The sequence below is a fragment of the Ostrinia furnacalis genome, unplaced genomic scaffold, assembly GCF_004193835.3.
Source record: "Ostrinia furnacalis isolate ACB-3 unplaced genomic scaffold, ASM419383v2 OfSCF0056, whole genome shotgun sequence".
In the NCBI taxonomy this organism is placed as follows: Eukaryota; Metazoa; Arthropoda; class Insecta; order Lepidoptera; family Crambidae; genus Ostrinia; species Ostrinia furnacalis.
The window spans coordinates 1-23,539 of NW_021130295.1; the positions used below are offsets into that span (position 1 = coordinate 1).

General features: G+C 41.5%; 1 protein-coding gene across 1 annotated transcript; it reads left to right on the plus strand.

Moving 5' to 3' along the window:
- Positions 1-4,257: 4,257 nt before the first annotated feature.
- On the plus strand, positions 4,258-23,539 carry LOC114355718 (solute carrier family 12 member 9-like; the record flags this gene model as incomplete). Its single annotated transcript, XM_028308733.1, has 17 exons — positions 4,258-4,392; positions 4,897-5,031; positions 5,979-6,181; positions 7,627-7,831; positions 8,628-8,807; positions 9,333-9,422; positions 9,809-9,924; positions 10,062-10,147; positions 11,536-11,656; positions 11,813-11,893; positions 15,466-15,597; positions 16,040-16,147; positions 16,694-16,842; positions 17,514-17,705; positions 20,707-20,894; positions 21,896-22,017; positions 23,439-23,539. Coding segments are annotated over 17 exons (2,344 nt in total), but the record flags the coding sequence as incomplete, so codon positions are not given.

Consider the following 23,539-nt stretch of genomic DNA (forward strand, 5'->3'; position numbering starts at 1 on the left):
CTTTAAGGGTATTTATTGGGCTTTCAAATAACACCAATATTGTTGGGGCACCATGATTGTGTCAGAAGAAAATCGTTAAAGTTCGCGTCGCGGAAGGTGCGGTTTATTTGATGTTGAGTATAGTTCAGAATGTTACATTATTAAAATGTACAGGATGTTACTACCTATTAATTGCCCCAATTATCTGAATTTAAAGTAATTATTAGTTAAAAGGTACTTTTTGAGAAAATCCCTCAAGTTCAGCTACCTATGCTTAGGAAAAGGTTCATCACAAATGTTCCGAAGTTGACGGGGAATGAACTACCAACCCTTGAGTCCCAGTCCATAGACAAGGTCATTAGCTATTGTCCCATTGAAAAGACACGCGTCTTACGAGCAGACCAAACTATCGGCCGATAATAAGTCTGCAGTCTGCGGGGACTCTTACGAGTGAGATTGAACTCAATCGTAGACTAAGTCCCAAGCAAAAAACACATTTGTTGATTACCAAAACACACCCAGTCCAGAGTCTGTTTTGATTGAATGTTATCAAACTTTTCGGTCCATGCTCCGTCCCAAGGTCGGCGTCTGTCATCATTATCAGTGAGAGCGACACTAATCGAGAATAGTTTGACATTGGTGGGTTTTCTCTGATTGCAACATTGTAGTACTGCACTATTATCATTTTTTGTAGTTGAACTTTTTTGTATTAAATTCCAAAATGATTATGAAAAAAACATACAGTCGAATTCAGTACCTTCTCTTTTTTGAAGTCGGTTAAAAAAGGTTAAAGTGACAGACACGCGCCTCATTGTTCATCATTATTGACTAGCATATTTTTCAGGGAAAATAAAAATCCAAGATATCGTAATATTTGTAACAGATAATGTTAAGTTTTTTTTTTAATTCTGTGAGGTACTTTCTAGCACAGAATGTAACATACTGTGTGTATAATTATAATGCTCTCTGTTTGGTTTAAATATAAAACAGATAGTGGCCATCAGTCCCATTCTTCTATCTTTCATTACTATTTACCGTTACCTATCTTCAAAACTAAACATAGACTTTGTTTTGTATCAACTATGGATTGCGGATATAAATAAATTTCCTTTAAAGTAAGAAAGATTACGAACAAAAATAAAACGCACATTCAATATCTATCAAGAAAGAGTCATTATTTACAAACCACTAATGGTACTTGTTTAATATTCTTCTATCCGTATTGAATAACAATAATGATTGTATATTCAAGTAGGCACACAAAGCTTCACGCAATAGTCTTATTGGAGTTACAATAGGGTTCATTTCTGCAAGAAAAGTTTACTCTGATGTGCCAGCGAATGTACAGTCATCCATCAGCATTCCAGACTATACTCTTTTGTAAAATAGTAGCTATAGACTTATGTAGTTATAACAGGGTTCATTTTTGCAAGAAAATTTTATAGTCTGATGAATGTATAGTCATCAGCATTCCAGTCTATATTTTTTGTGAAATAGTCTCTATTGTCACTACATAAGATCAGTATTTAGCTAGATGTGCTGTGCGTATAGCAAATGCGTTGTGTACGCATACTAATATGATACTGGTGAACATAATCACAGAATAAGTAATAGTACAGGTACAGAAGGATTACTCCGCAAGACGATTTAAATAAATGCGAGTCTTGCTACGACGCGATACAGTGGAATTCAGCTCGCACAGCACTACGTACCTACAATTTTATTCACCTACAAGTTTTATCTCTTTCTATCGCGTGCCTCTGAACTCTTCTTACGCTGTTAGGGTTGCTGTCTAGTGAAAAATTAATTAATCTACTTATATGTAATGAGGTACGTATGTAGGTAAGTACGCATTCATATGGAAAACCTTGGGAAAGGCCTTTGTCCAGCAGTGGACGTCATTTGGCTGTAACGAACGAACGCATTCTGAGCAGTAGTCGTGGTAGGTTAGGTTCCTATACTACTATCCTAAGAATTATTGATTACCTACATGGCCAACATACCTTTCAGCATCTTTGGGAAGTGAAAAAAAATATAAATCCGGTGTAGATTTCTTTTCGAATTTAAACACCCGAAAGCCGCACAATATTTCTTTCTCTTTATGTCCATTTTTAAATAATACTTCGATCATAGAATTAGGTACATACTACAACGCACGCCAGCGTCCTGACGGGCGCGCGCTGACACTCGACTGATATAATACCCGCCGGCGGGGCGCTTCGCTGTAGGTAATTATCGGATGTACCGCGCGGAGTGAGCCAGGCCTGACATAATATAGCAGTGGAATACTTTCACCTGCAAAAGAAACAGTATAACTCTTTCAATTCAGTGACTTTTAATGCTTTTAATTATAAGATTTATTGGATAATATCTAGTAGCAAACCTAAAATGCAGTTGTATTAAAGGTCCAATAAAAATTAACAAAACCAAGTAACTGTCTGTTGCAAAATAGTAAATTATTAACTAAGTTGTTTATAAATTCATTTGTGACGTTTTAAGTACAAATTATTCTTTCTTTCTTTGTCTGTGAGTAGTAGAACTTGACACACAGCATCATAATCCAATAAACAAGGAATTACTTAAATTAATAAAGGCCCCTAATCTACTTAAGGTTCATTGCCAAGGTTTTGTCTATAATTATGATGCTTTATATGAATCTATACTAATATTATAAATGCGAAAGTAACTCTGTCTGTCCGTCCGTCCGTCTGTCTGTCTGTCTGTCTTGCTTTCACGCCTAAACCACTGAACTGATTTTGATGGTATTTGGTATAAAGATTGTTTGAGTCCCGGGAAAGGACATAGGATAGTTTTTATCTCGGTTTTTGAATCAGGAACGCGCGCGATAAAGTTTTTCTTTGACAGACAAAATTACAGGCGGGCGAAGCCGCGGGCGGAACGCTAGTACAATAATAACACGAAAACGAAACGAAAAACTTACTGGTTTTTCGATATTTTGTATAGTTTAAAAATACAAATAATCGAGTACCTAAGATCCTGTATATTTCTCTATATAAGTGACTCGTTCAGCATGGTGTGCTGTCATGTATACAGAAAATTATACCGTAGACTAGGTTTGTATAATATTCGGGTTAGCTTGTTCCTTAAGCTTGTTCATTAATTATAAATTATTATAATCGCTTGCAATGTTTTCAAACGTTATCGCATCGACGTAACTCACAACACGCGCGATCTAGGGCGCATGCGCTGGATAATTGACATAATTTTATTGCTATGATGATGGTAAACCGTTGTAATGTTGTTAATTAGTTGACTGTAAATGGTTAACTCCTTGTTAGTTCATATAAATAAGCTGGAATACTAGTAATTTGATGAAATACGAGTATAATCAAATTGTATTTGCTTGAATAATTTAATCCATGACATTTTACAGTGGATTATTTATTTATTTGCTTGTCACATGGTAAATACTGGTGGCAAATAATTTCTCTATACAAGTCTCTTGTTATACAATAAATCGAATTTCAATTATAATTTGTTTCTGAATATTGATCTGGACTAAGGGCCCTTTCCCACGGCAATCTAGTTTTGCTTGATCCAGTAATACAGAATTCCTGCAAAAAGTTAGTGAGTAGCGAGACATCCTTCATGGGTTTTAGCTATTTCCAATAAAACTCGACTTCGACCTCCTCTTATGTTCTTCTCATTAATTTCGTTGCGTCTCCATCCAATAACCGTCTAACTTTTCCCCGGGACAAACTTGACCTTCACTGTTTTTGTTTTTATTGGCGGTTAAGCTAGATCCTGCTTACACAGGAGTTGCAGCGGTGGGAACGAGAGGTGGGAATAGTCTCGTCATAAAGGTGACTAACTGATTGACTGACTGACATAGTGATCTATCAACGCACAGCCCAAACCACTGGATGGATCGGGCTGAAATTTTGCATGCAGGTAGATGTTATGACGTAGGCTAGGGCCGGATCTACCTATGGGTTGATTGGGCTGCAGCCCAGGGCTCCGGGGTTACAAGGGTCCCCCAGATCCCGCTAAAAAGTAGGCCATAATTTGAAAAAAAAAAAAAAGAAAATAGTTGTCTGTAAAGACGGTTTACGTACGATATTTTTACGTGACAACGTCATAAGAAGTTTCAGCCCAGGGCTCCACAAATTCACAATCCGGCCCTGACGTAGGCATCCGCTAAGAAAGAATTTTACGAAACTCCACCCCTAAGGGGGTAAAACGGGATTCACGCGTACGAAGTCCCGGGCGGCCGCTAGTTTCCACTAAAAGCCTTACGTGTTTCTTTTCTCTTTCCAGGCTACCTAGTCGGCAACGCGGGTCTCCTAGTGACGCTTGCGCAATTTGGCCTGGCCTACCTGATTGTGCTGTTCACAGTGACGTCTATTTGTGCCGTGTCGACCAATGGCGCGGTGGAGGGAGGAGGAGTTTATTGTATCCTTTTATAATAACAAAATGTAATGTGTTATTTTCATACTTGATCAATCAAAATGGTCAATCCAAATCTGAGAATTTCATAAAGGGTCTCTTTGTTTGAAAAGTAGTTGTATTTGAGCAGCAGAATCAACCTATTTTATCTGGTTAAGTACATACTATTATAGAAAAACACCCAGTATAATTAGGTAATGAATAGCGCCACTGTAGAGTGAGGTCCTGTCACTTGCTAGTGGCTAAGACAGTTGCCAACTGAGGTAAAAGAGGTCTATTGCATTTTCACTCACCAGGATAGCCACAGAGTAAGATCCTGTCATTCGCCAGTGGTGCCAACTGTTAAGTATAAAACGATAGCCCTTATTGATATGAAAGTAATTTATTGGACTCGAAATTCACTACAAAAGTCATTAAAATATTACTTACATGAATATTAATTTCTATCTTGTTTGATTTTTTCACCGTCTAAGATGAATACTACTCGTAATTTCCTGAACCAATTTCCAGTCATGATAAGCAGGACTTTAGGTCCAGAGTTCGGTGGCGCCATCGGAACTCTGTTCTTCTTCGCAAACGTCGTCTCCAGCGCCCTCTGTATATCGGCGTGCACTGAAGCGCTGGTGGAGAATTTCGGACCTAATGGTGAGTGACATTAGAGTGTGTTTTGTTTTGCTAGTTTGCATCGATAATATTTGAAACATGTGAAAAATACTGGTTGAGCTTCTTTTGTTGATGCTCGGTGCTGTACCTCTAGCATGAACAACTTTCGTCTTCGAATCGTTTACGTATTCGACAAAATTCGATATTCAACCTTCGAATTAAACGATAACGTGACAATTTTGAGTCTCAAAATAAGTTTCGTGCAACCATTTCTCATACTAAGTTCACCTTACGACACGATCACAAGGCGCTGTTGTAGTTTTCGTACTAAATCTTTTATTGGCGATTCGAATACGCAAACGATCCGAACTCAAAAGTTTTTCGTGCTAGCCGTACAGAACTGGTTCAAAATTAGATTGATGCCCGTTTTCACCATCAATCTCTAATTTTTAAGTGACATCTATGAAAACAAAATTCCTGTTATGTGTTACCATAGAGGTCACTTAAAAATCGGGGATTGATAGTGAAAACGGGCATGAGACGTGCGAAAGTAAACAGTCGAAAAGTAAAGACAACACTTTTTCAGATTTTTGTTGACTATTCGCTCCTATTACAACTCGCCCGCTCGCTCGATTAACGCCCGTATTCACAAACGATGCTTGCTTAAGTGAAGCAGAAAAATCTTGTGATTGGTTCGTGTGTCACCCTGTGCATGCACGCGCACTGTGATACCTCATAGTAATACGGGCGTTAGACCCGACAGTGTTACTTTGACGTGCCGTCGTCTGTAAAAGCATTCATGCATTCAGCAAGAGAATTCATGAAATATTACGCTGACAGATAGATTGACTTGAGTTTTTGGCGCTTCTTCTTCTCAGCATTGGCGTTTTATTGTCCCGTAGCAGTGATAGGGTTAAAGTAATACTTTTATATCTAGCCTTTTAAAAGCCTATTTACAAATGACTCATGACTTTTATGTAATATTCCAGGCTACCTAGTCCACCCGAACCCGGGTATACCGGACGGCTGGTGGTACCGGTTCCTATACCGGTCGTTACTGAACGGCGCCGGACTGGGCGTGTCGCTGGCGGGCGCGGCGCTGTTCGCTCGCACCAGCCTGGCCATCTGGGCCACCATGCTGGTCTGCCTGGGCAGTGCCTTCGTCAGCTTCGTGGTTACGCCTCCGCAGAGCGTGAGTAACGGCCGCAGCTTCACACTGATCCACTCATTCATTCACTCACCACTCATTCATTCACTCACCACTCATTCACTCACTCACCACTCATTCACTCACTCACCACTCATTCATTCATTCATTTACTACCTAAGGAGCCACTAATTTGGATTATGACACTTTTTCTAAAGTCGCAGTCTTTCAATTTAGATATCAATCTTGAGTTTAGCTACTGGCAGCTAAAAGTAGTCTCATATGTCCACGTGTTCTTTGTCACTATGAATCAGTCTTGAGATTAGCTACTTGCAGCTGAATCTTGCCTCAAATGTCCGCTTTTTCCTCATTGCTGTCTATCAGCCTTGAGTCTAGCTACAGACAGCTGAGACCATTCTCAACTGTCCTCGTTGCTATCTATCAGTTTTGGATTTAGCAACAAGCAACAGAAACTATCTCTTATTCTCGAGATCAGTCTTGAGTCTAGCTTCTAGCATCTGAAACTATCCTCAACTGTCCTCGCACTCCTTGTCGCTATACACCTAAGTTCCTCGTTTGAGACCAGTCTTGAGTTTAGTTACTTACAGCTGAAACTAGTCTCTAATGTCCGCGTATTCCTCGTCGCTATATCCCGGTCGTTACTGAACGGCGCCGGCCTGGGCGTGTCGCTGGCGGGCGCGGCGCTGTTCGCTCGCACCAGCCTGGCCATCTGGGCCACCATGCTGGTCTGCCTGGCCAGTGCCTTCGTCAGCTTCGTGGTCACGCCTCCTCAGAGCGTGAGTGTCCTCCACAGTCATACAAAAAATTAAATCTTCAAAAGTTCTTCCATCACTCATTTGTTCATCATTCACTCTTCGTTCATTCATTCATTTGCTCGTTCATTCGACTTCTTTGTCTAATTCATTAAAAAATCTACATACGTTTCCGATTACATCGCAATCTCGACTGGTTTTAAAGACGCTTCCTCTCAAGCTCGAGATCATGCAGTTTTGGGTTTAGCTACTTACAGCTGGAACTAGTCCCAACTGTCCACGCCCCTTTCGTCGCTCTCTATCAGTCTTGAGTTTAGCTACAGACAGCCGAAACCATTCTCAAATGTCCTTATCGCTATCTACGCATCATGGCAAGCCCCGGATCTGCCAAAGTGCTTTTTAAGCTTGTGATGAGTCTTGAGTCTAGCGACTGACAGCTGATACTAGTCTCAAATATCCACGTACTCCTATCCTTGCTGTCTAACACACTACCAGCATCTTAAACAATCATCTTCATCATCCTTTCAGCTATAGGACGTCGTCCACTGCTGAACATAGGCCTCCCCCAATGTTTTCCATGTTGATCCATTGGTAGCGGCCTGCGTCCAGCGCTTCCCTGCTACCTTTATGATGTCGTCGGTCCACCTTGTAGGTGAACGTCCCACGTTGCGTTTTCAGGTACGCATACAATATTTTTATTATTTTCTTTGCCCCCAGATCGCGAAACCAGACACTAACTTATTAACCAACATGACCAGCTTCAACTACACCGGCCTTAGCAAGGAGACGTTTATGGGGAACCTCTACCCGTCTTATGGGCAAGACTACACCACGAGCGATGGGTCTATGGTGGACTTCGCTTCGGTGTTTGGAGTGCTGTTCATTGGAGTTACGGGAGTCATGGCTGGCGCTAATATGAGTGGTAAGAAACTAAAACCAAACTTCCTTCTTCTAAAATATTTTATTCAAGTATTTGTGCACTTATGAACGTCAAAGATAATTTTAAAAAAAGGTAGCCCTTAAGGGGCACTTTACATGTTTCCTTATCTTTTGAGCCCTACCTACCTTAGATAACTAGTCATGGTCAATCACACTAATATTATAAACAGGAAAGATTTGTATATTATTGTGTATACAGAGTGAAAATGATAAGTGACCTCACTCGATTATTTCTAAACTATACAAGATATCGAAAAACTGATTACTGATCCTAAAACTGCTTCACGAGCTCTTTCAAACGGTACCAATAATAGGTTACTGAATAAACTGGAACTATCCGAAAATTCAATGTTTGTAACATTCATACATTTGGTACAGCCATATAATTTTTGTTCCCTTTTTGTTGCAAAATACAAATAATGTATTTGTGAAACAGGTAAGCAGTATGATGTACAAGCAAAAAAAAAATGTATTGTATGGGTTTCATACTTAAAACTACCGTTCTATTCCGTTCGGCCGTTTGGTGTAGTGGTTCACAAACGGACTACTATGCCGAGAGGTCCCGGGTTCGATTCCCGGCAGAAATTGAAATGTTGAATTTTAATTTCTGTGACGGGTCTGGGTGTTTTCTATGTATAATATGTATGTATTACAAAAAAAAAATAAGTATGTTTATGTCCGTTGTCTAGTACCCGTTGTACAAGCTTTGCTTAGTTTGGGGCTAGCGGCGCAGTGTAAAATGTGCAAGGATATTTATTATTTATTTATTTATTCCCCAGGTGAACTAAAGAACCCGTCCAAAAGTATCCCAATGGGCACGCTAACAGCCCTGTTATTTACGGGCGTGTCCTACGCGGCTCTCAGTCTGCTCACCGCTGCCACTTGCACGAGGGAACTGTTACAGAACAACTATGTATACCTGCTGCCTATTAACGTGTGGCCGCCTTTTATTGCTGTGGGTAAGGATTTTGATAACTAGTTGACTCATAAAAAAATATCCTTCCTACTAATATTATGAATGCGAAAGTTTGTGTGGATGTCTGGATGTTTGTTACTCTTTCACGCAAAAAGTACTGAACGGATATTGTTGAAACCTTACAGTATTATCGTTTAAAACCCAGATACATAAACACAAAACATAAAGGCTATAATTTATGACGAAATGTGACAAATTAAATTTCAATAAATAAATAAGACGTGGGTAAAAAGTTCGCAACACGTCTTTGTTACAATTTGAATAAGGTTGTGTTATCACATGACTTAACATACATAACATGGGCGTCACATGTACAAAATTATGTTCTAGCAACCCTTACCCAAGTGATATGCAATAAATAATTTGAATTTGAAAACATTGCTTGTGTTGACCGTCTCAACTTTCGCTGTGCGATCTATACTACTATTGTGTCATTGTGTCAGCTATTGCGCTTTTCAAAATTAAAAAGTTAATAAATAAATTACTAATCATGAAAATTTCGTTACAGGCATGCTTACGGCAACATTTTCCGCCGGACTGTCGAATCTGATCGGTGCTTCAAGAGTTTTGGAGGCTCTCGCAAAAGACAATATTTTTGGTAAGAATTTCTTTATTTTATTGACGCGATTATTCCCACCTCTCTTTCCCACTACTGCAACTCTTGTGTAGCCAGGATCTACAGCTTGTCCGCCAATAACCCAACAAGTGAAGGTCAAGTTTGTCCCGGGGGAGGAAAGTTAAACTGCCATTGGACCAGCAACGAAATTAATCAGAAGAACATAGGAGGAGTTCGAAGTTAAGGTTGACTTCCCTCCAGTACAAAGCGGATATATTATTGACATGAAATATTAAACGTTTTAGGTCTTAATTGTCATCGGAAATAACTAAAAAAATGTACGCGTAACATACTCCCCCCCCATGTGCCATTATAACACTATAAAGATGATTTTAAACAATAAATATACTGTATTTATTATTTTTCAGGTTTTCTCCTACGCCCTGTAGCGAATCACTCTGGTAACCCAGTACTGGCTGTCATCATATCCTGGCTGCTGGTACAAATTGGTATTATGGCTGGATCGCTCAATGCTATTGCACAGGTATGAAGATAATAGTTTTATATAAGACTGATAAGACTGATGATTGTAATAAAAAGGGTATAGCAATTTACTGGCTCCAATCGCAATAAATTCAAGAATTTATTACATCATTTTATTGATATTTTCTTTTATTCTAGGTAAACTCTGTGCTGTTTATGACAAGTTACTTCGCCATCAACCTGGCTTGTTTAGGATTGGACCTGGCATCTGCGCCTAATTTCAGGTTAGTATTCTTATTCTTAAAATTAAAGATATCGGGGTCATCTTCATGCAGTTAGTCAAGTCTTCAGTATACAATCATCATCTTTCTTCTTCATCGAAAATTTGAAATGGTTATTTTCCTGCAGTGGAGACTAAAAATGACCTCATGATGAAGTGATAATTACATAGTAAAAATCAAAATCAAATCAAAATCAAAATTATCTTTATTTGTTTAGACTAATTAAATTAGTTCTTGCAAATCGTCAAATGCTCTTAAGGAGCCTATACATGTCTCATTCTTTTTTTGCCCTACCAGCGCTTCGAGACAAACATTTGGCAAGTGCTGAGAAGAAGCGTCGCAACAAACTCAGTCACCACTGTCTGCCGGTTTATAATATAATAAGATAGTATCTAGAATAGGTGGTATTGTGGACCACTGTTTTACTTTTACGCTACTAAGCAGCGTCAGACGTCCCACAAGGTGGACCGACGACATCATAAAGGTAGCAGAGAAGCGCTGGACGCAGGCCGCTACCAATCGATCAACGTGGAAAGCATTGGGGGAGGCCTATGTTCAGCAGTGGACGTCCTATAGCTGAAATGATAATGATGACTAACCGGTCAATTTAGAAATCATTGGGAAAGGCCCATGTTTAGGTGTCGTCCTTTATGAGAATGAGGTGATGTATAAGGTTTTAATCTACATATTATCTGATGGACGTATCCTGATAACCTGATGTTGGTGCTGTTGTTGTGTCTCCAGGCCATCCTTCGTGCACTTCTCCTGGATGACGTCACTGCTAGGCCTGGCGGGCTGCGTAGCACTGATGTTCGCTCTACGACCATTATATGAAGCACTGTACAATGGTCCAGCACCTTGGTCCAATATGTACAGCAGTTTTAGCCTTTTCTTTGTGTTACACAATCGTTCATGCAAATTCCTTCAGTTGAAAGTAGGGTTTGCCTCTGGAATATTAGGTCGTGTTCCTACAAAGGCCGCTACCAACCGGGCAGCATGGAAAGCATTGGGGGAGGCCTATGTTCAGCAGTGGACGTCCTATGGCTGAGATGATGTTCCTACAAAGAAGACAACCTGATATGATGATGTTGTATCTCCAGGCCGTCCTTCGTGCACTTCTCCTGGATGACGTCACTGCTAGGCCTTACGGGCTGCGTAGCACTGATGTTCGCTCTACGACCATTATATGAAGCTACTGTACAATGGTCCAGCACCTTAGTCCAATATGTACAGCTGTTTCAGCCTTGTGTGTTATACCGTTGTTTGTGTAGATTCTTTCAGATGATAATATTAATATTGCAGAGGCAAACCCCACTTGGGTTTGCCTCTGCAATATTAGGTCGTGTTCCTACAAAGAAGACATGACCTGATAGTTATTATGTTGTCTTCAGGCCGTCCTTCGTGCACTTCTCCTGGATGACGTCACTGCTGGGCCTGGGAGGCTGTGCGGCGTTAATGTTCGCGCTGCGACCGCTACACGCTGCTGGTGCTGCACTGGCGTGCTGCTCGCTGGTGGTGGCGCTGCATCTGCTGTCTCCTGCTGCAGCTGACCCCAAGTGGGGCAGTCTGAGTCAGGCTCTCATCTTCCACCAGGTGAGGACACTAGGATCCACTGCTGGAACTATTAAGTTAGCTGGCGGGCGCGGCGCTGGTTAATACTGCTCGCTGGTGGTGGCGTTACATCTGCTGTCGCCCGCAGCAGCTGACCCCAAGTGGGGCAGTCTGAGTCAAGCTCTCATCTTCCACCAGGTAAGAACACAATCTGGAAAAAATCCACTGCTGGAAGTAGGTCCAAAACTAGCTACTTAGCTATTTCCTAAAGACTAGAAACATACTACTACTCATTCATGCTGCATCTGCTGTCTCCTGCTGCCGCTGACCTTAAGTGGGGCAGCCTGAGTCAGGCTCTCATCTTCCACCAGGTGAGGATATTAGGATCCACTGCTGGAACTATTAAGTTAGCGGGTAGGTCGCTGGTGGTGGCGCTGCGTCTGCTGTCTCCTGCTGCAGCTGACCCCAAGTGGGGCAGTTTGAGCCAGGCTCTCATCTTCCACCAGGTGAGGATATTAGGATCCACTGCTGGAACTATTAAGTTAGCGGGTAGGTCGCTGGTGGTGGCGCTGCGTCTGCTGTCTCCTGCTGCAGCTGACCCCAAGTGGGGCAGTTTGAGCCAGGCTCTCATCTTCCACCAGGTGAGGATATTAGGATCCACTGCTGGAACTATTAAGTTAGCGGGTAGGTCGCTGGTGGTGGCGCTGCGTCTGCTGTCTCCTGCTGCAGCTGACCCCAAGTGGGGCAGTTTGAGCCAGGCTCTCATCTTCCACCAGGTGAGGATATTAGGATCCACTGCTGGAACTATTAAGTTAGCGGGTAGGTCGCTGGTGGTGGCGCTGCGTCTGCTGTCTCCTGCTGCAGCTGACCCCAAGTGGGGCAGTTTGAGCCAGGCTCTCATCTTCCACCAGGTGAGGATATTAGGATCCACTGCTGGAACTATTAAGTTAGCGGGTAGGTCGCTGGTGGTGGCGCTGCGTCTGCTGTCTCCTGCTGCAGCTGACCCCAAGTGGGGCAGTTTGAGCCAGGCTCTCATCTTCCACCAGGTGAGGATATTAGGATCCACTGCTGGAACTATTAAGTTAGCGGGTAGGTCGCTGGTGGTGGCGCTGCGTCTGCTGTCTCCTGCTGCAGCTGACCCCAAGTGGGGCAGTTTGAGCCAGGCTCTCATCTTCCACCAGGTGAGGATATTAGGATCCACTGCTGGAACTATTAAGTTAGCGGGTAGGTCGCTGGTGGTGGCGCTGCGTCTGCTGTCTCCTGCTGCAGCTGACCCCAAGTGGGGCAGTTTGAGCCAGGCGCTCATCTTCCACCAGGTGAGTGCGATACCACAGTCCAGGTTGCAAGCCAATCTATTGACTGCTAGACAGCCCTGGTTGCAAGCTGATCACAGTTCCAAATTCACCGCTAGTTGCCATATAACACGATGGACGATCTTTCCGATTACCATGGCACAGCATTTTTCCGAGAACTAAGTGTCCACCGAACTGGGATGGGTCTAAGTATGTGCTGTCTCTGGAATCCCACTACTTCATAATCCTGAGCCAGGCGCTCATCTTCCACCAGGTGAGAACTGCTGCAAGTGAGTCACCAATGTGCACCCGCAGATTACAACTGGACGTAAGCTACCCCATAGATTGAGTAGTTTCGCAGTCCAGCGTAGGCAAAAAAGCAGTACATAAAAATCAGTAGTGCATAGAAGAATTTGGTAATTATCGTGTCTTCAGATTACATACAATCAACACTGGAAGTAAGGTCGACTAAAAGAAAGTGCTTCTTCTCAGAATTGTTAAAAACACATCAGTTGTGGTCAAATACCTGCCTTGTTATGCATAAAAAAATACACTCAGCGGCACGGAATTTGGCCCAAGCCTAAACAACCAGATATGAGGCCAAATTGGTGTTGTATGCCTAAGTTTCGTGTGACATGTAAACAGAACATTTGTTTTTGTTAATTTAAGAGGCTAGATTCATAAAAAAGTGCCTCTGTTTAACTTTTATGACTCTAGAATCGTATGTCGTTGTTGGAGCGCAAAGAGTACGGGAAAGTTTAAATTCGATATTAAATGTACTAAGGCTTTGGCGTTTTGTTTTCTGTTTTTAAATTAATCTTAGGGTCATTCTCGTTTCCATAATTTGAGAATAATGCCCATTACTCCAGCTCAAGTTGCTCAAATAGTGTTACTTAGAAGTCGAGGGCGTACGCAGTGGGAGATGGCAGAAACTTTAAATTTATCCCGTAAAAACTTAAAATATGCATTAAAAAGGCATGGCCAGATCGCCCTTTACACAATAAGACCAAGAAATGGGGAATTAAGGTGTATGTCAGCGCGCGATGACCGGATTATCGTACTTGCAATATCAAGAAATCGGTTTCTCAGTACGTTTGAGATACGCCAGCTTTTACAAACAGCAAGCCCAGTGAATGTCAGTGAGCACACAATAAGAAGAAGGTTGGAGCAACGTAACTTGCATATTCGAAGACCAGCTCGAGGACCAGAACATCTCCGATACCTTTTCGAAGTGCGACTTACATTTTCTAGAGAACATGCAAATTGGACGTTAGACTAATGGAGTAAACTCTTTATGAAAACTGTCTGTTTGGGTAGTATCTCTTCTCCGCACCTTCTCTATACACTTCCACGGCCGTCTGGAGCTCTTAAGGTGACTCTGCAATCATCGATCCATACAACTTTACTCCATTAGCCTTGCGTCCAATTTGCTTGTTCTCTACGAAACCTAAGTCACACTTCGCGAAGGATCGGAGAAGTTCTGGTCTTCGAGCTGGTCTTCGAATATGCAGGTTACGTTGCTCCAACCTTCTTTTTATTGTGTGCTCACTGACATTCACTGGGCTTGCTGTTTGTAAACGTTGGCGTATCTCAAACGTACTGAGAAACCGATTTCTTGATATTGCAAGTACGATAATCCGGTCATCGCGCGCTGACATACACCTTAATTCCCCACTTCTTGGTCTTATTGTGTAAAGGGCGATCTGGCCATGCCTTTTTAATGCATATTTTAAGTTTTTACGGGATAAATTTAAAGTTTCTGCCATCTCCCACTGCGTACGCCCTCGACTTCTAAGTAACACTATTTGAGCAACTTGAGCTGGAGTAATGGGCATTATTCTCAAATTATGGAAACGAGAATGACCCTAAGATTAATTTAAAAACAGAAAACAAAACGCCAAAGCCTTAGAACATTTAATATCGAATTTAAACTTTCCCGTACTCTTTGCGCTCCAACAACGACATACGATTCTAGAGTCATAAAAGTTAAACAGAGGCATTTTTTTATGAATCTAGCCTCTTAAATTAACAAAAACAAATGTTCTGTTAACATGTCACACGAAACTTAGGCATACAACACCAATTTGGCCTCATATCTGGTTGTTTAGGCTTGGGCCAAATTCCGTGCCGCTGAGTGTAGTTAAAACATTCTCAGGTGATCTAATTTAATCTAAAATCGGTAGCCATTTCAGGATCTTATAAAAACCACTATTCCAACGCCGAAACCTAGTTGATTACTTCTTATATTCTGTTGTATTATTAATACACATTATTATTAGACGCTGAAAATCAGTTTCGAGACAAGCCCTGGCGCGGTCTTGATGTATGCTGAGCGGTGCCTTTTTGTCAGAGGGGCACAAGCAGCTATTTGTCCATTTGTGTATCTCTTTCATTATGTATGTACCTATGTCTTTCCTAGTTGTGTCTTTCTTTCAAATAAATAAAAAAAACTATTCTATTCTATTATATTTCTTTCAGGTCCGGAAGTACCTCTTACTGCTGGACCCGCGGCGCGAGCACGTGAAGTTCTGGCGGCCGCAGATGCTTCTGCTGGTCGGCTCACCGCGCCAGGCCGCGCCGCTCATCGACTTCGTCAACGACCAGAAGAAGGTGGGACTAAAGCCCGGTCTGTGAGCACGTAGAATTTTGTCCAATGACCCCAAGCTACCCATCCTTATCGCTCGCGCGCAATTATATTGCTGCCGCGACTGTGCGACGGGCGCCCGCAATGAGTGTGCGAGCGCGACAGCAACATAATTAAGCGCGAGCGATAAGGATGGGTAGTTTGGGGTCATTGGACAAAATTCTACGTGCTCACAGACCAGAATATAGATAGATAAACAGTACTACTACTTTATTGCACACCACATAAAAAAATCTAGTGGCACGCGGGGTTGCCTGTGCCAGGCTTGGAAATCTTCGGCTGCACTCACGGTGGGAATACTTTCACCTCTTTATTTTTTTCAGTGATTTTCCCAAAGAAAACGTTTAAAAGTGCTCAGAGATTAGGTTTTACACGATATATTGTAAACTATTTTTTTGTCATATTCAGGGTGGTCTATTCGTGCTGGGTCACGTGAGGATCGGCCAACTGGACGGCAACGGTGACCCGTTGGCGGCCGAACAAAAGTACTGGTTGAAGCTTATTGACCACCTCAAAGTGAGTACATTACTTTAAAAATTTTGATGAGATAGTTAATCAATTCATAATCTTCATTTTAGCCTATGGCGGACAACTGCCCACGAACAAAGAACGAACGAAAAAAAGTAGTTATTTGGTAATTGGCTGGTATTATATACATCATCATCAGATCATTCATTTAGTCTCTACGACTGGAGCAAGACTCAGATTCACCAGAGGCAAATGGTGAATTTGGTTTACACTGGTCAGACTGGTTGGAGAAGTCTATTATTTTTTATCCAAAACGAAGAAGCTCTTGACCTACATTTCACCTGATGTTCGCATATTTGTTCTATAGTTACACGTCGGGAAGAGTGGGACTGACTGGTCCTATTCTACTCTACTGGGACTACACGTCCACTGCTGGACAAAGGTCTCCCCCAAGGATTTCCATAACAACCGGTCCTGCGCTGCCGCCCGCATCAAGGCACCTCCCGCGACCTTCACCAGATCATCGGTCCACCTAGTGAAGGCCTATGGTCGCTTATTTCTTTTGCCTTTTAATGAGTTATTTATAATTTTCAGGTCAAAGCCTTCGTAGAGCTGTGCCTAGCCGAATCAGTCCGCAGCGGTGCCGCGCATCTTACCAGGCTGTCAGGTCTAGGAGCCATGAAGCCTGATACTGTGTTGTTGGGATTCCGAGACACAGAGCCGCCTAAAGACTTCTTCAGAGAGTGAGTGTGACCTACTATAGTCTGGTCTGCGAGCACGTAGAATTTCGTCCAATGACCCCAAGCTACCCATCCTTATCGCTCGCGCGTAATTATATTGCTGTCGCGGCCACGGGCGGTAGGCAATATAATTACGCGCGAGCGATAAGGATGGGTAGCTTGGGGTCATTGGACAAAATTCTACGTGCTCGCAGACCACGCTTTAGTCGGCTAATAAATAATAGTTTGCATTTTTCTGATTTTATTTATGTGAAGTGAAGAACAAAATGGCTCTTCAGGGTAAAGAAAGAAGTGATTTTTTTAGAGTCATAATAACTTGGATAATAGGGTAGTTAGCATCAGAAGTCAATTGCCATACTTTATTCAGGCCTCTCCTTAGAATTTATATGACATCACCAGTTCACAAACTCATGACTGTTTACTGATTAAAGCTACTTAAATAGAATAGCTAGAAGGTTGCGGGAAGAGCCTGGATGCGGGCAGCGCAGGACCGTTCATTGTGGAAAACCTTGGGGGAGGCCTTTGTCCAGCAGTGAACGTCATTTGGCTGAAAACGAAACGAAATAGAATTGAATGAAAAGTAACTTTGTTTTCAGGCTATAATTATGTGTTCCTTTAGAGAAATTGTCTTGAGAATTTATTTGATCAATAATAAACAAATAATACTATTTCAGCCCCGCATCCCCATACAAAACGGACGCTTTCGACCTCGAGAACGGGACGGTGTTGTTCCCCGTCCGGAAACCCACCGACCCGCGTCCGAGCGCCGCGGAATACGTCCGGATAGTGTCCGACGTGTTGTGTGTGGGCAAAAACGTTTGTTTGTGCAGAAACTTCCATGCTTTGGACATGGCCGCTGTTGAGAAGTGAGTATGCAGTTTGAGTGCTTTACAGGCGACTTTTTACTATAGTCCGGCCGCTGAGCACGTAGAATTTTGTCCAATGACCCCAAGCTACCCATCCTTATCGTTCGCGCGCAATTATATTGCTGTCGCGACTGTGCGACGGGCGGCCGCAGTGAGATTGCGAGCGCGACAGCAATACATATAATTGGGTATTTGACACCATTCGCCAATAATTCTAAACCACAACTTATTTAAAAAGACACTTCTTTCTGGTCTTAAAAACTTAATTAATTTTTAATTACCTGAAAATTACGATTTTTGGTTGCATTAAAATTGTAAAAAGTAGTTTCATTGAGTTGATAAAATTGTGACGTCACATGCTAGTATCGCCGTACAAAATCTATGGGAGAGTGTCGTTTTGACAGTTTTAAAAAGTACGTCAATTGATTGGTGGTGTCAAATACCCTATTACGCGCGCACCAAATAAAACTGAGATGGGTGAAGTGACGGCCTATAGAACTGATTAATAGCAAAATAGGAGGATCACTGAGAAATCATTTAAAGAAATAGCGAGCATCACTTTGCACGCACAAATTGCAATTCAGAGACATGAATTTACCGCTATATTTACCTACAACGTGTCTTATCTATCTCAAGGTAGATTCCCATTTTTCTGCATTATAAGGTTACCATTTATATTCGTTAAGATAGATAGATAGATAGATACCTATATGGTTTAGCAGGAAAGATATAGTACATTACAAGGAATAAAAAGAAAATCCTGCGCTAAGGTGTAAGTGTGCCGCAGCGATACAAAAAAGCAGAGAGATCAGTGTAGACACTGCTCTAAAAATGAGCAGAACACTGATTTTCAGCTCTTGCTTGAAAAAAAGAAGGAAGACGCACGAGAATGTTAAGACCCAGCTTGTTTGCGAGCTGAGTGACAAAGATAACATATACAGGGTGGAAACGATAAGTGATCTCACTCGATTATTTCTAAATTATACAAGATATCCAAAAACTGCTTACTGATCCTAAAAGTGCTTCATGAGCTCTATCCAACGGTACCAATAATAGGTTACATAATAAATTGGATCTATCTGAAAATTCAATGTTTCCAGCCTTCATACATTTAGTAAAACCTCATAATATTAAAAACTATACAAGATATCCAAAAACTGGTAACTGATCCTGAAAGTGCTTCACGAGCTCTATCCAATGGTACCAATAACACTGGTCAACAAAAAATCAAAATTAAAATGGTGCCGAGATTCTGTTGATAGTTTATTATTAGGTGTGTATTAGTAATAATAAAAATATTTTTCTTTTTTTTTTCCTACGTGTAGTTTTTGATCTACCCTCAGTTTTAAATTTTAGCTTTAATCGGTACTTTGGTTGCACAGTTTGTAATGTTATCGGTACATTTTTATAACGAAATTTATTTTAATATGATGTCTGCATTGCCAAGAAGTTGCCTCAACGATCCAAATGTAATTTGTTACATTTGTGATGTGTACACAGTTAAGAATTTCAGAAATTTAGACAATATTTTAATAAAAAGTGCTTATTTTTCTTACTTTAAGTCGGAAATTGTGGTTGTATTCAAGCCGTGGATACCCGAAATTGTTTGTATAATCTGCTGTGAACACTGAGGCAATGTTTCAATGGTCAAAGAAGCCATAACATGAAGTTCAGAGTGGAAAAAGTGAGGAAAAAACAAAAAAAAATCCTGGTTTGAGCATAAAAAAAGGTTAAAGCAGTAAATTTTTGATGGCCCACAAATAAGAATATTAATAAAAGATACTGATTTCTTAAGTTTGATGGACGTTTAGAACGATATACGTGGACTTATTTCGTTGAAGTTACTAAAAATTTTTTCGGAAATCACAGGACTAGTAACTACTATGAAATTGTGAGACATGCCCTAAAAACTCAGGATGTAATAATTTTCATCAAAGGGCACTACCTCCACAGTCATCTTGACCAATTCCCAGAGAATCTTGGGTCACTATAACATGCTATAGCTAAGAACAGGGAGCGCGATGCTATCAAGACCTAAAAACCATTGGAAGAGAGGTACCAAGGCAGATGGGATAGCTATATGATGGCTGATTACTGCTGGAGGATGTAACGTGATAGTTCCATTACACCTCATTCACAAAAGTCGTGGAAAAGAAAGTTTTTAAGCACTTCAAAATATTATAAACGCTGATTTTGGTGAAATTTTGTATTTTTCTATACACGTCAAAATCTAGAAAACCACACGTAGGAAATCAACCAATTTGCTACTAAAGCAACCAGTATAAGGTCCTTAATCAAAAAATATATACAGTTCCTTGGCACCAAAACCACTGTTGACCAGTGTAATAAGTTATAAAATAAACTGGATCTATTCGAAAATTCTATGTTTTCAGCTTCCATACATTTAATACTGCCACAATCATAGCACTCATGTCTTGATAATATTATAGCAAGTAAAGCCAATGTTTTCCGTGAATAATCTATATATATAAAAATGAAACCCGTTTCGCGTTGTCACGGCATCACGTGTGAACGGCTGAACCGATTTCGATAATTCTTTTTTTTAAATGTTTGTGGAAGTCCAAGGATGGTTCTTACGGAAAAAAATATTAAGAAAATCTCTACGCTAAGGCGGTACGAAGTTCGCCGGGTCAGCTAGTTTTAAATAAGAATGCAACTCACGAATAATTTTAAGTGTTTATTATTTAAAATAAAAAAATTAACACTTCTAATATTGTGTGGCTGGCATAGTGGCATACATTTAGTATGGAGGTTGAAAACATTGAATTTTCGGATAGATCCAGTTAATTCTGTAACCTATTACTGCTCGTAAAGCACTTTCAGAATCAGTAATCAGTTTTTCGATATCTTGTATAGTTTAGAAATAATCGAGTGAGATCACTTAACGTTTCCACCCTGTATATGCTTCCCAAGAGGAGTGCTGGGCGACCATATCTCACTTATGCACGCTCCTGACTCTGTTCTTAAAAAATGTTTCCAGGAAGTCCTCCCACCTGAAGTACATCGACGTGTGGCTCGTAGAGTTACTCGCTCCGTCCAGCGAGGAAGCCTTCACTGTGCGCGCGTTATTTGCACTGCAGTTGGCTGCGGTGGTGCGCTCAGCGCGCGGCTGGCAGCATCTACGGCTGCGAGCACACTTGTTGCGGACCCAGCAGACTCATATACACGGTAAGCCTGTTCGAACCGACTTGATACGATCGTGCGGGTCTAAGGACGTTACACGGTAACCCGTTCGAAACGTCTTGATACGATCGTGCGGGTGTAAGGACGTTACACGGTAAGCCTGCTCGAACCGACTTCACACGATCGTGCGGTTCCTGGCGACTCCTTCGACGTGCGCTCGGGTGCGGCTGCGATCCCACCCAGCACTGAAAGATGTGTGGCTCCGAGTTAGAAAGCCTTCACTGTGCGCGCGTTATTCGCACTGCAGTTGGCTGGTAGTGCGCTCGGCGCGTGGCTGGCAGCATCTACGGCTGCGAGCACACTTGCTGCGCACACAGCAGACGCATATACACGGTAAGCACCTCCTGTTGAACATACACGAACGTGCGTTCCTGTTCGTACCGACTTGATTCGATCGTGCGGGTCTAAGGACGTTACGTGGTAAGCCTGCTGCAACCGACTTCACACGACCGTGCTGTGGGCCGTGCCCTCTCCAGAATGGTCTAGTGCTTACCTTAGGACGTTGGGCTGTCGATTGGAATATGATAGTTGATAATATCCTCTCCCCTGTATCATCCATCGGACATGGCATGCCACCAGGGGCAGGCCCCCCTAAAAATTAACCCTTATTAAATTAAGCCTTAGGCACGTAGCAGCAAAAACAGGACTATTTGCACTTTTCGTTTCCATTTCTGCAACTCCTGTGTTGTAGCCAGTAGCTTGATCACTAATAAAAAGTCAACCTATGAAGGTCAGTTGGTCCTGGGAGAAAGTCAAATTGCCATTAGACCCGCAAGGATATTAATCTGAAAAATATATTCCTTCCTTCCTTAGAAATGAAAATTACTTATTTCAAACTTCAATCCATAGTTTGTTTGTAACAAATAACGCTACACGTAAATAAATGGTAATGCCACGCTCCCACCGAAATCACACGATCGTTTGACTCCGATCGGAAAAGTGTTCACGTCCCACACACTCTTAATAACTTGATCCGTTCATTCCAGAAGCCGGGCAGACCATAGCCGTGGGCGGGTCAGAAGCGACACTCGGCGTGGAAGGCCGCTCTGCGCAGGAAAGACTTGATGAGCTACTGAAGTTGCTCAGGATACATGCCACCACTCACACTGTAAGTTAACTTAATTCAATACAACATACATCTGTTTCCGCAATTTATTACACCGATCTTGTCGCGACAAGGAAAAATCTCCGTGCTTTTAAGCGATTTTGTGAAAAATATTATTAGCAGGTAGTTGCTAATTGCTCATAAGATAGGCCCCCTTAATTTAATTGATTGTCCGTGGTGCATAATATTTTCTTAAAGGTTTTAATTATAAACCTTTGTTTATCACCTGTCATCCGCTTTGCAATGGAGGGAAGTCGAACCTTAATTTCGGACTTCTCCTATGTTCTTCTGATTAATTTCGTTGCGGGTCCAATGACAGTTTAACTTTCCCCCGGGACAAACTTGAACTTCATTGGTTGGGTTTTTATGGCGGTCAAGCGGTAGATCCTGGCTACACAGAAGTTGCAGTGGTGGGAACGAGAGGTGGGAATATTCCCGTGTTTGTAATAAGTTAACTACCTACATAATTAAATCAATGTGAACCAAAAATAAGCATAAAATAGAAAGACACGGGTCTTAACGCGACGTTTATTAATGAGTTACATTATGTACTCACGGCTTGACGTTTCGGCTGCGATGCTGCAGCCGTGGTCACAAGCATCTATTATAGGCTCCAGCCATTAATGTGGAGCATAATCAGCGCAATAAAAAAGACGACACATTTATCCGTACATTCTAGTAAGTACATTGAGCAATATGTGTCGATATGGGTTTATAGTGCCGTCTTTTTTTATTGCGCTGATTCTGCTTCATACAAAAAGCAAATCTAGTATGTTAAATCATCAAACTTCTAACGCTCGTAACTCAGTTCAAACTGAGTTTAGAGATATACAGGGTGGAATTTTGTAATGCCACCTGGAGGGAAAGTACTCTTAATACTGTAGATAGAAAATTTTACTGAAAGAAAACATTCCTTTATTTTTGAAAAGAAAGAGAACTGCATTCAAAGGTTTTTGGAAATTCACTACCATACCATACAATTTTCTGTATAAAAATAAAATAATTTAAGATTTCATGGTTTTCTTTTCATTTGATTTATCAAGTTTGTTAGAGAGATTTCATCCTTATACTTAACCCTAACGATCGATGCAATAAAAATACAGGTTGTAATTTTTAACAGATTTAAGTTGGTTCGATTCCCGGGTGTGGCATGCAAATTTTTGAATGCAGTTCTATTTCTTTTCAAAAATAAAGGAATGTTTTCTTTGAGAGAAATTTTCTATCTACAATATTAAGAGTACTTTCCCTCCAGGTGGCATTAGAAAATTCCACCCTGTATATCATAGTAAGTTTGGTTTATTACACTATTTTGTAATTAAAAAACAAGGCTTGGTCGATGGTCGCGTGGGGTGCGTCTTCGTGGATGAAAAGATCTATACTCTCTAGAAAATATTCGTACAACAATCGAGAACTTTATATTTCAGGTGACAGAATGGCCGGCGCTACAAGAACCTAAATGGGGCACCGAGGCGGAAGCCGACGAGAACACCATATACCAGCGAGTGCCGCTCAACTACCTGCAAAT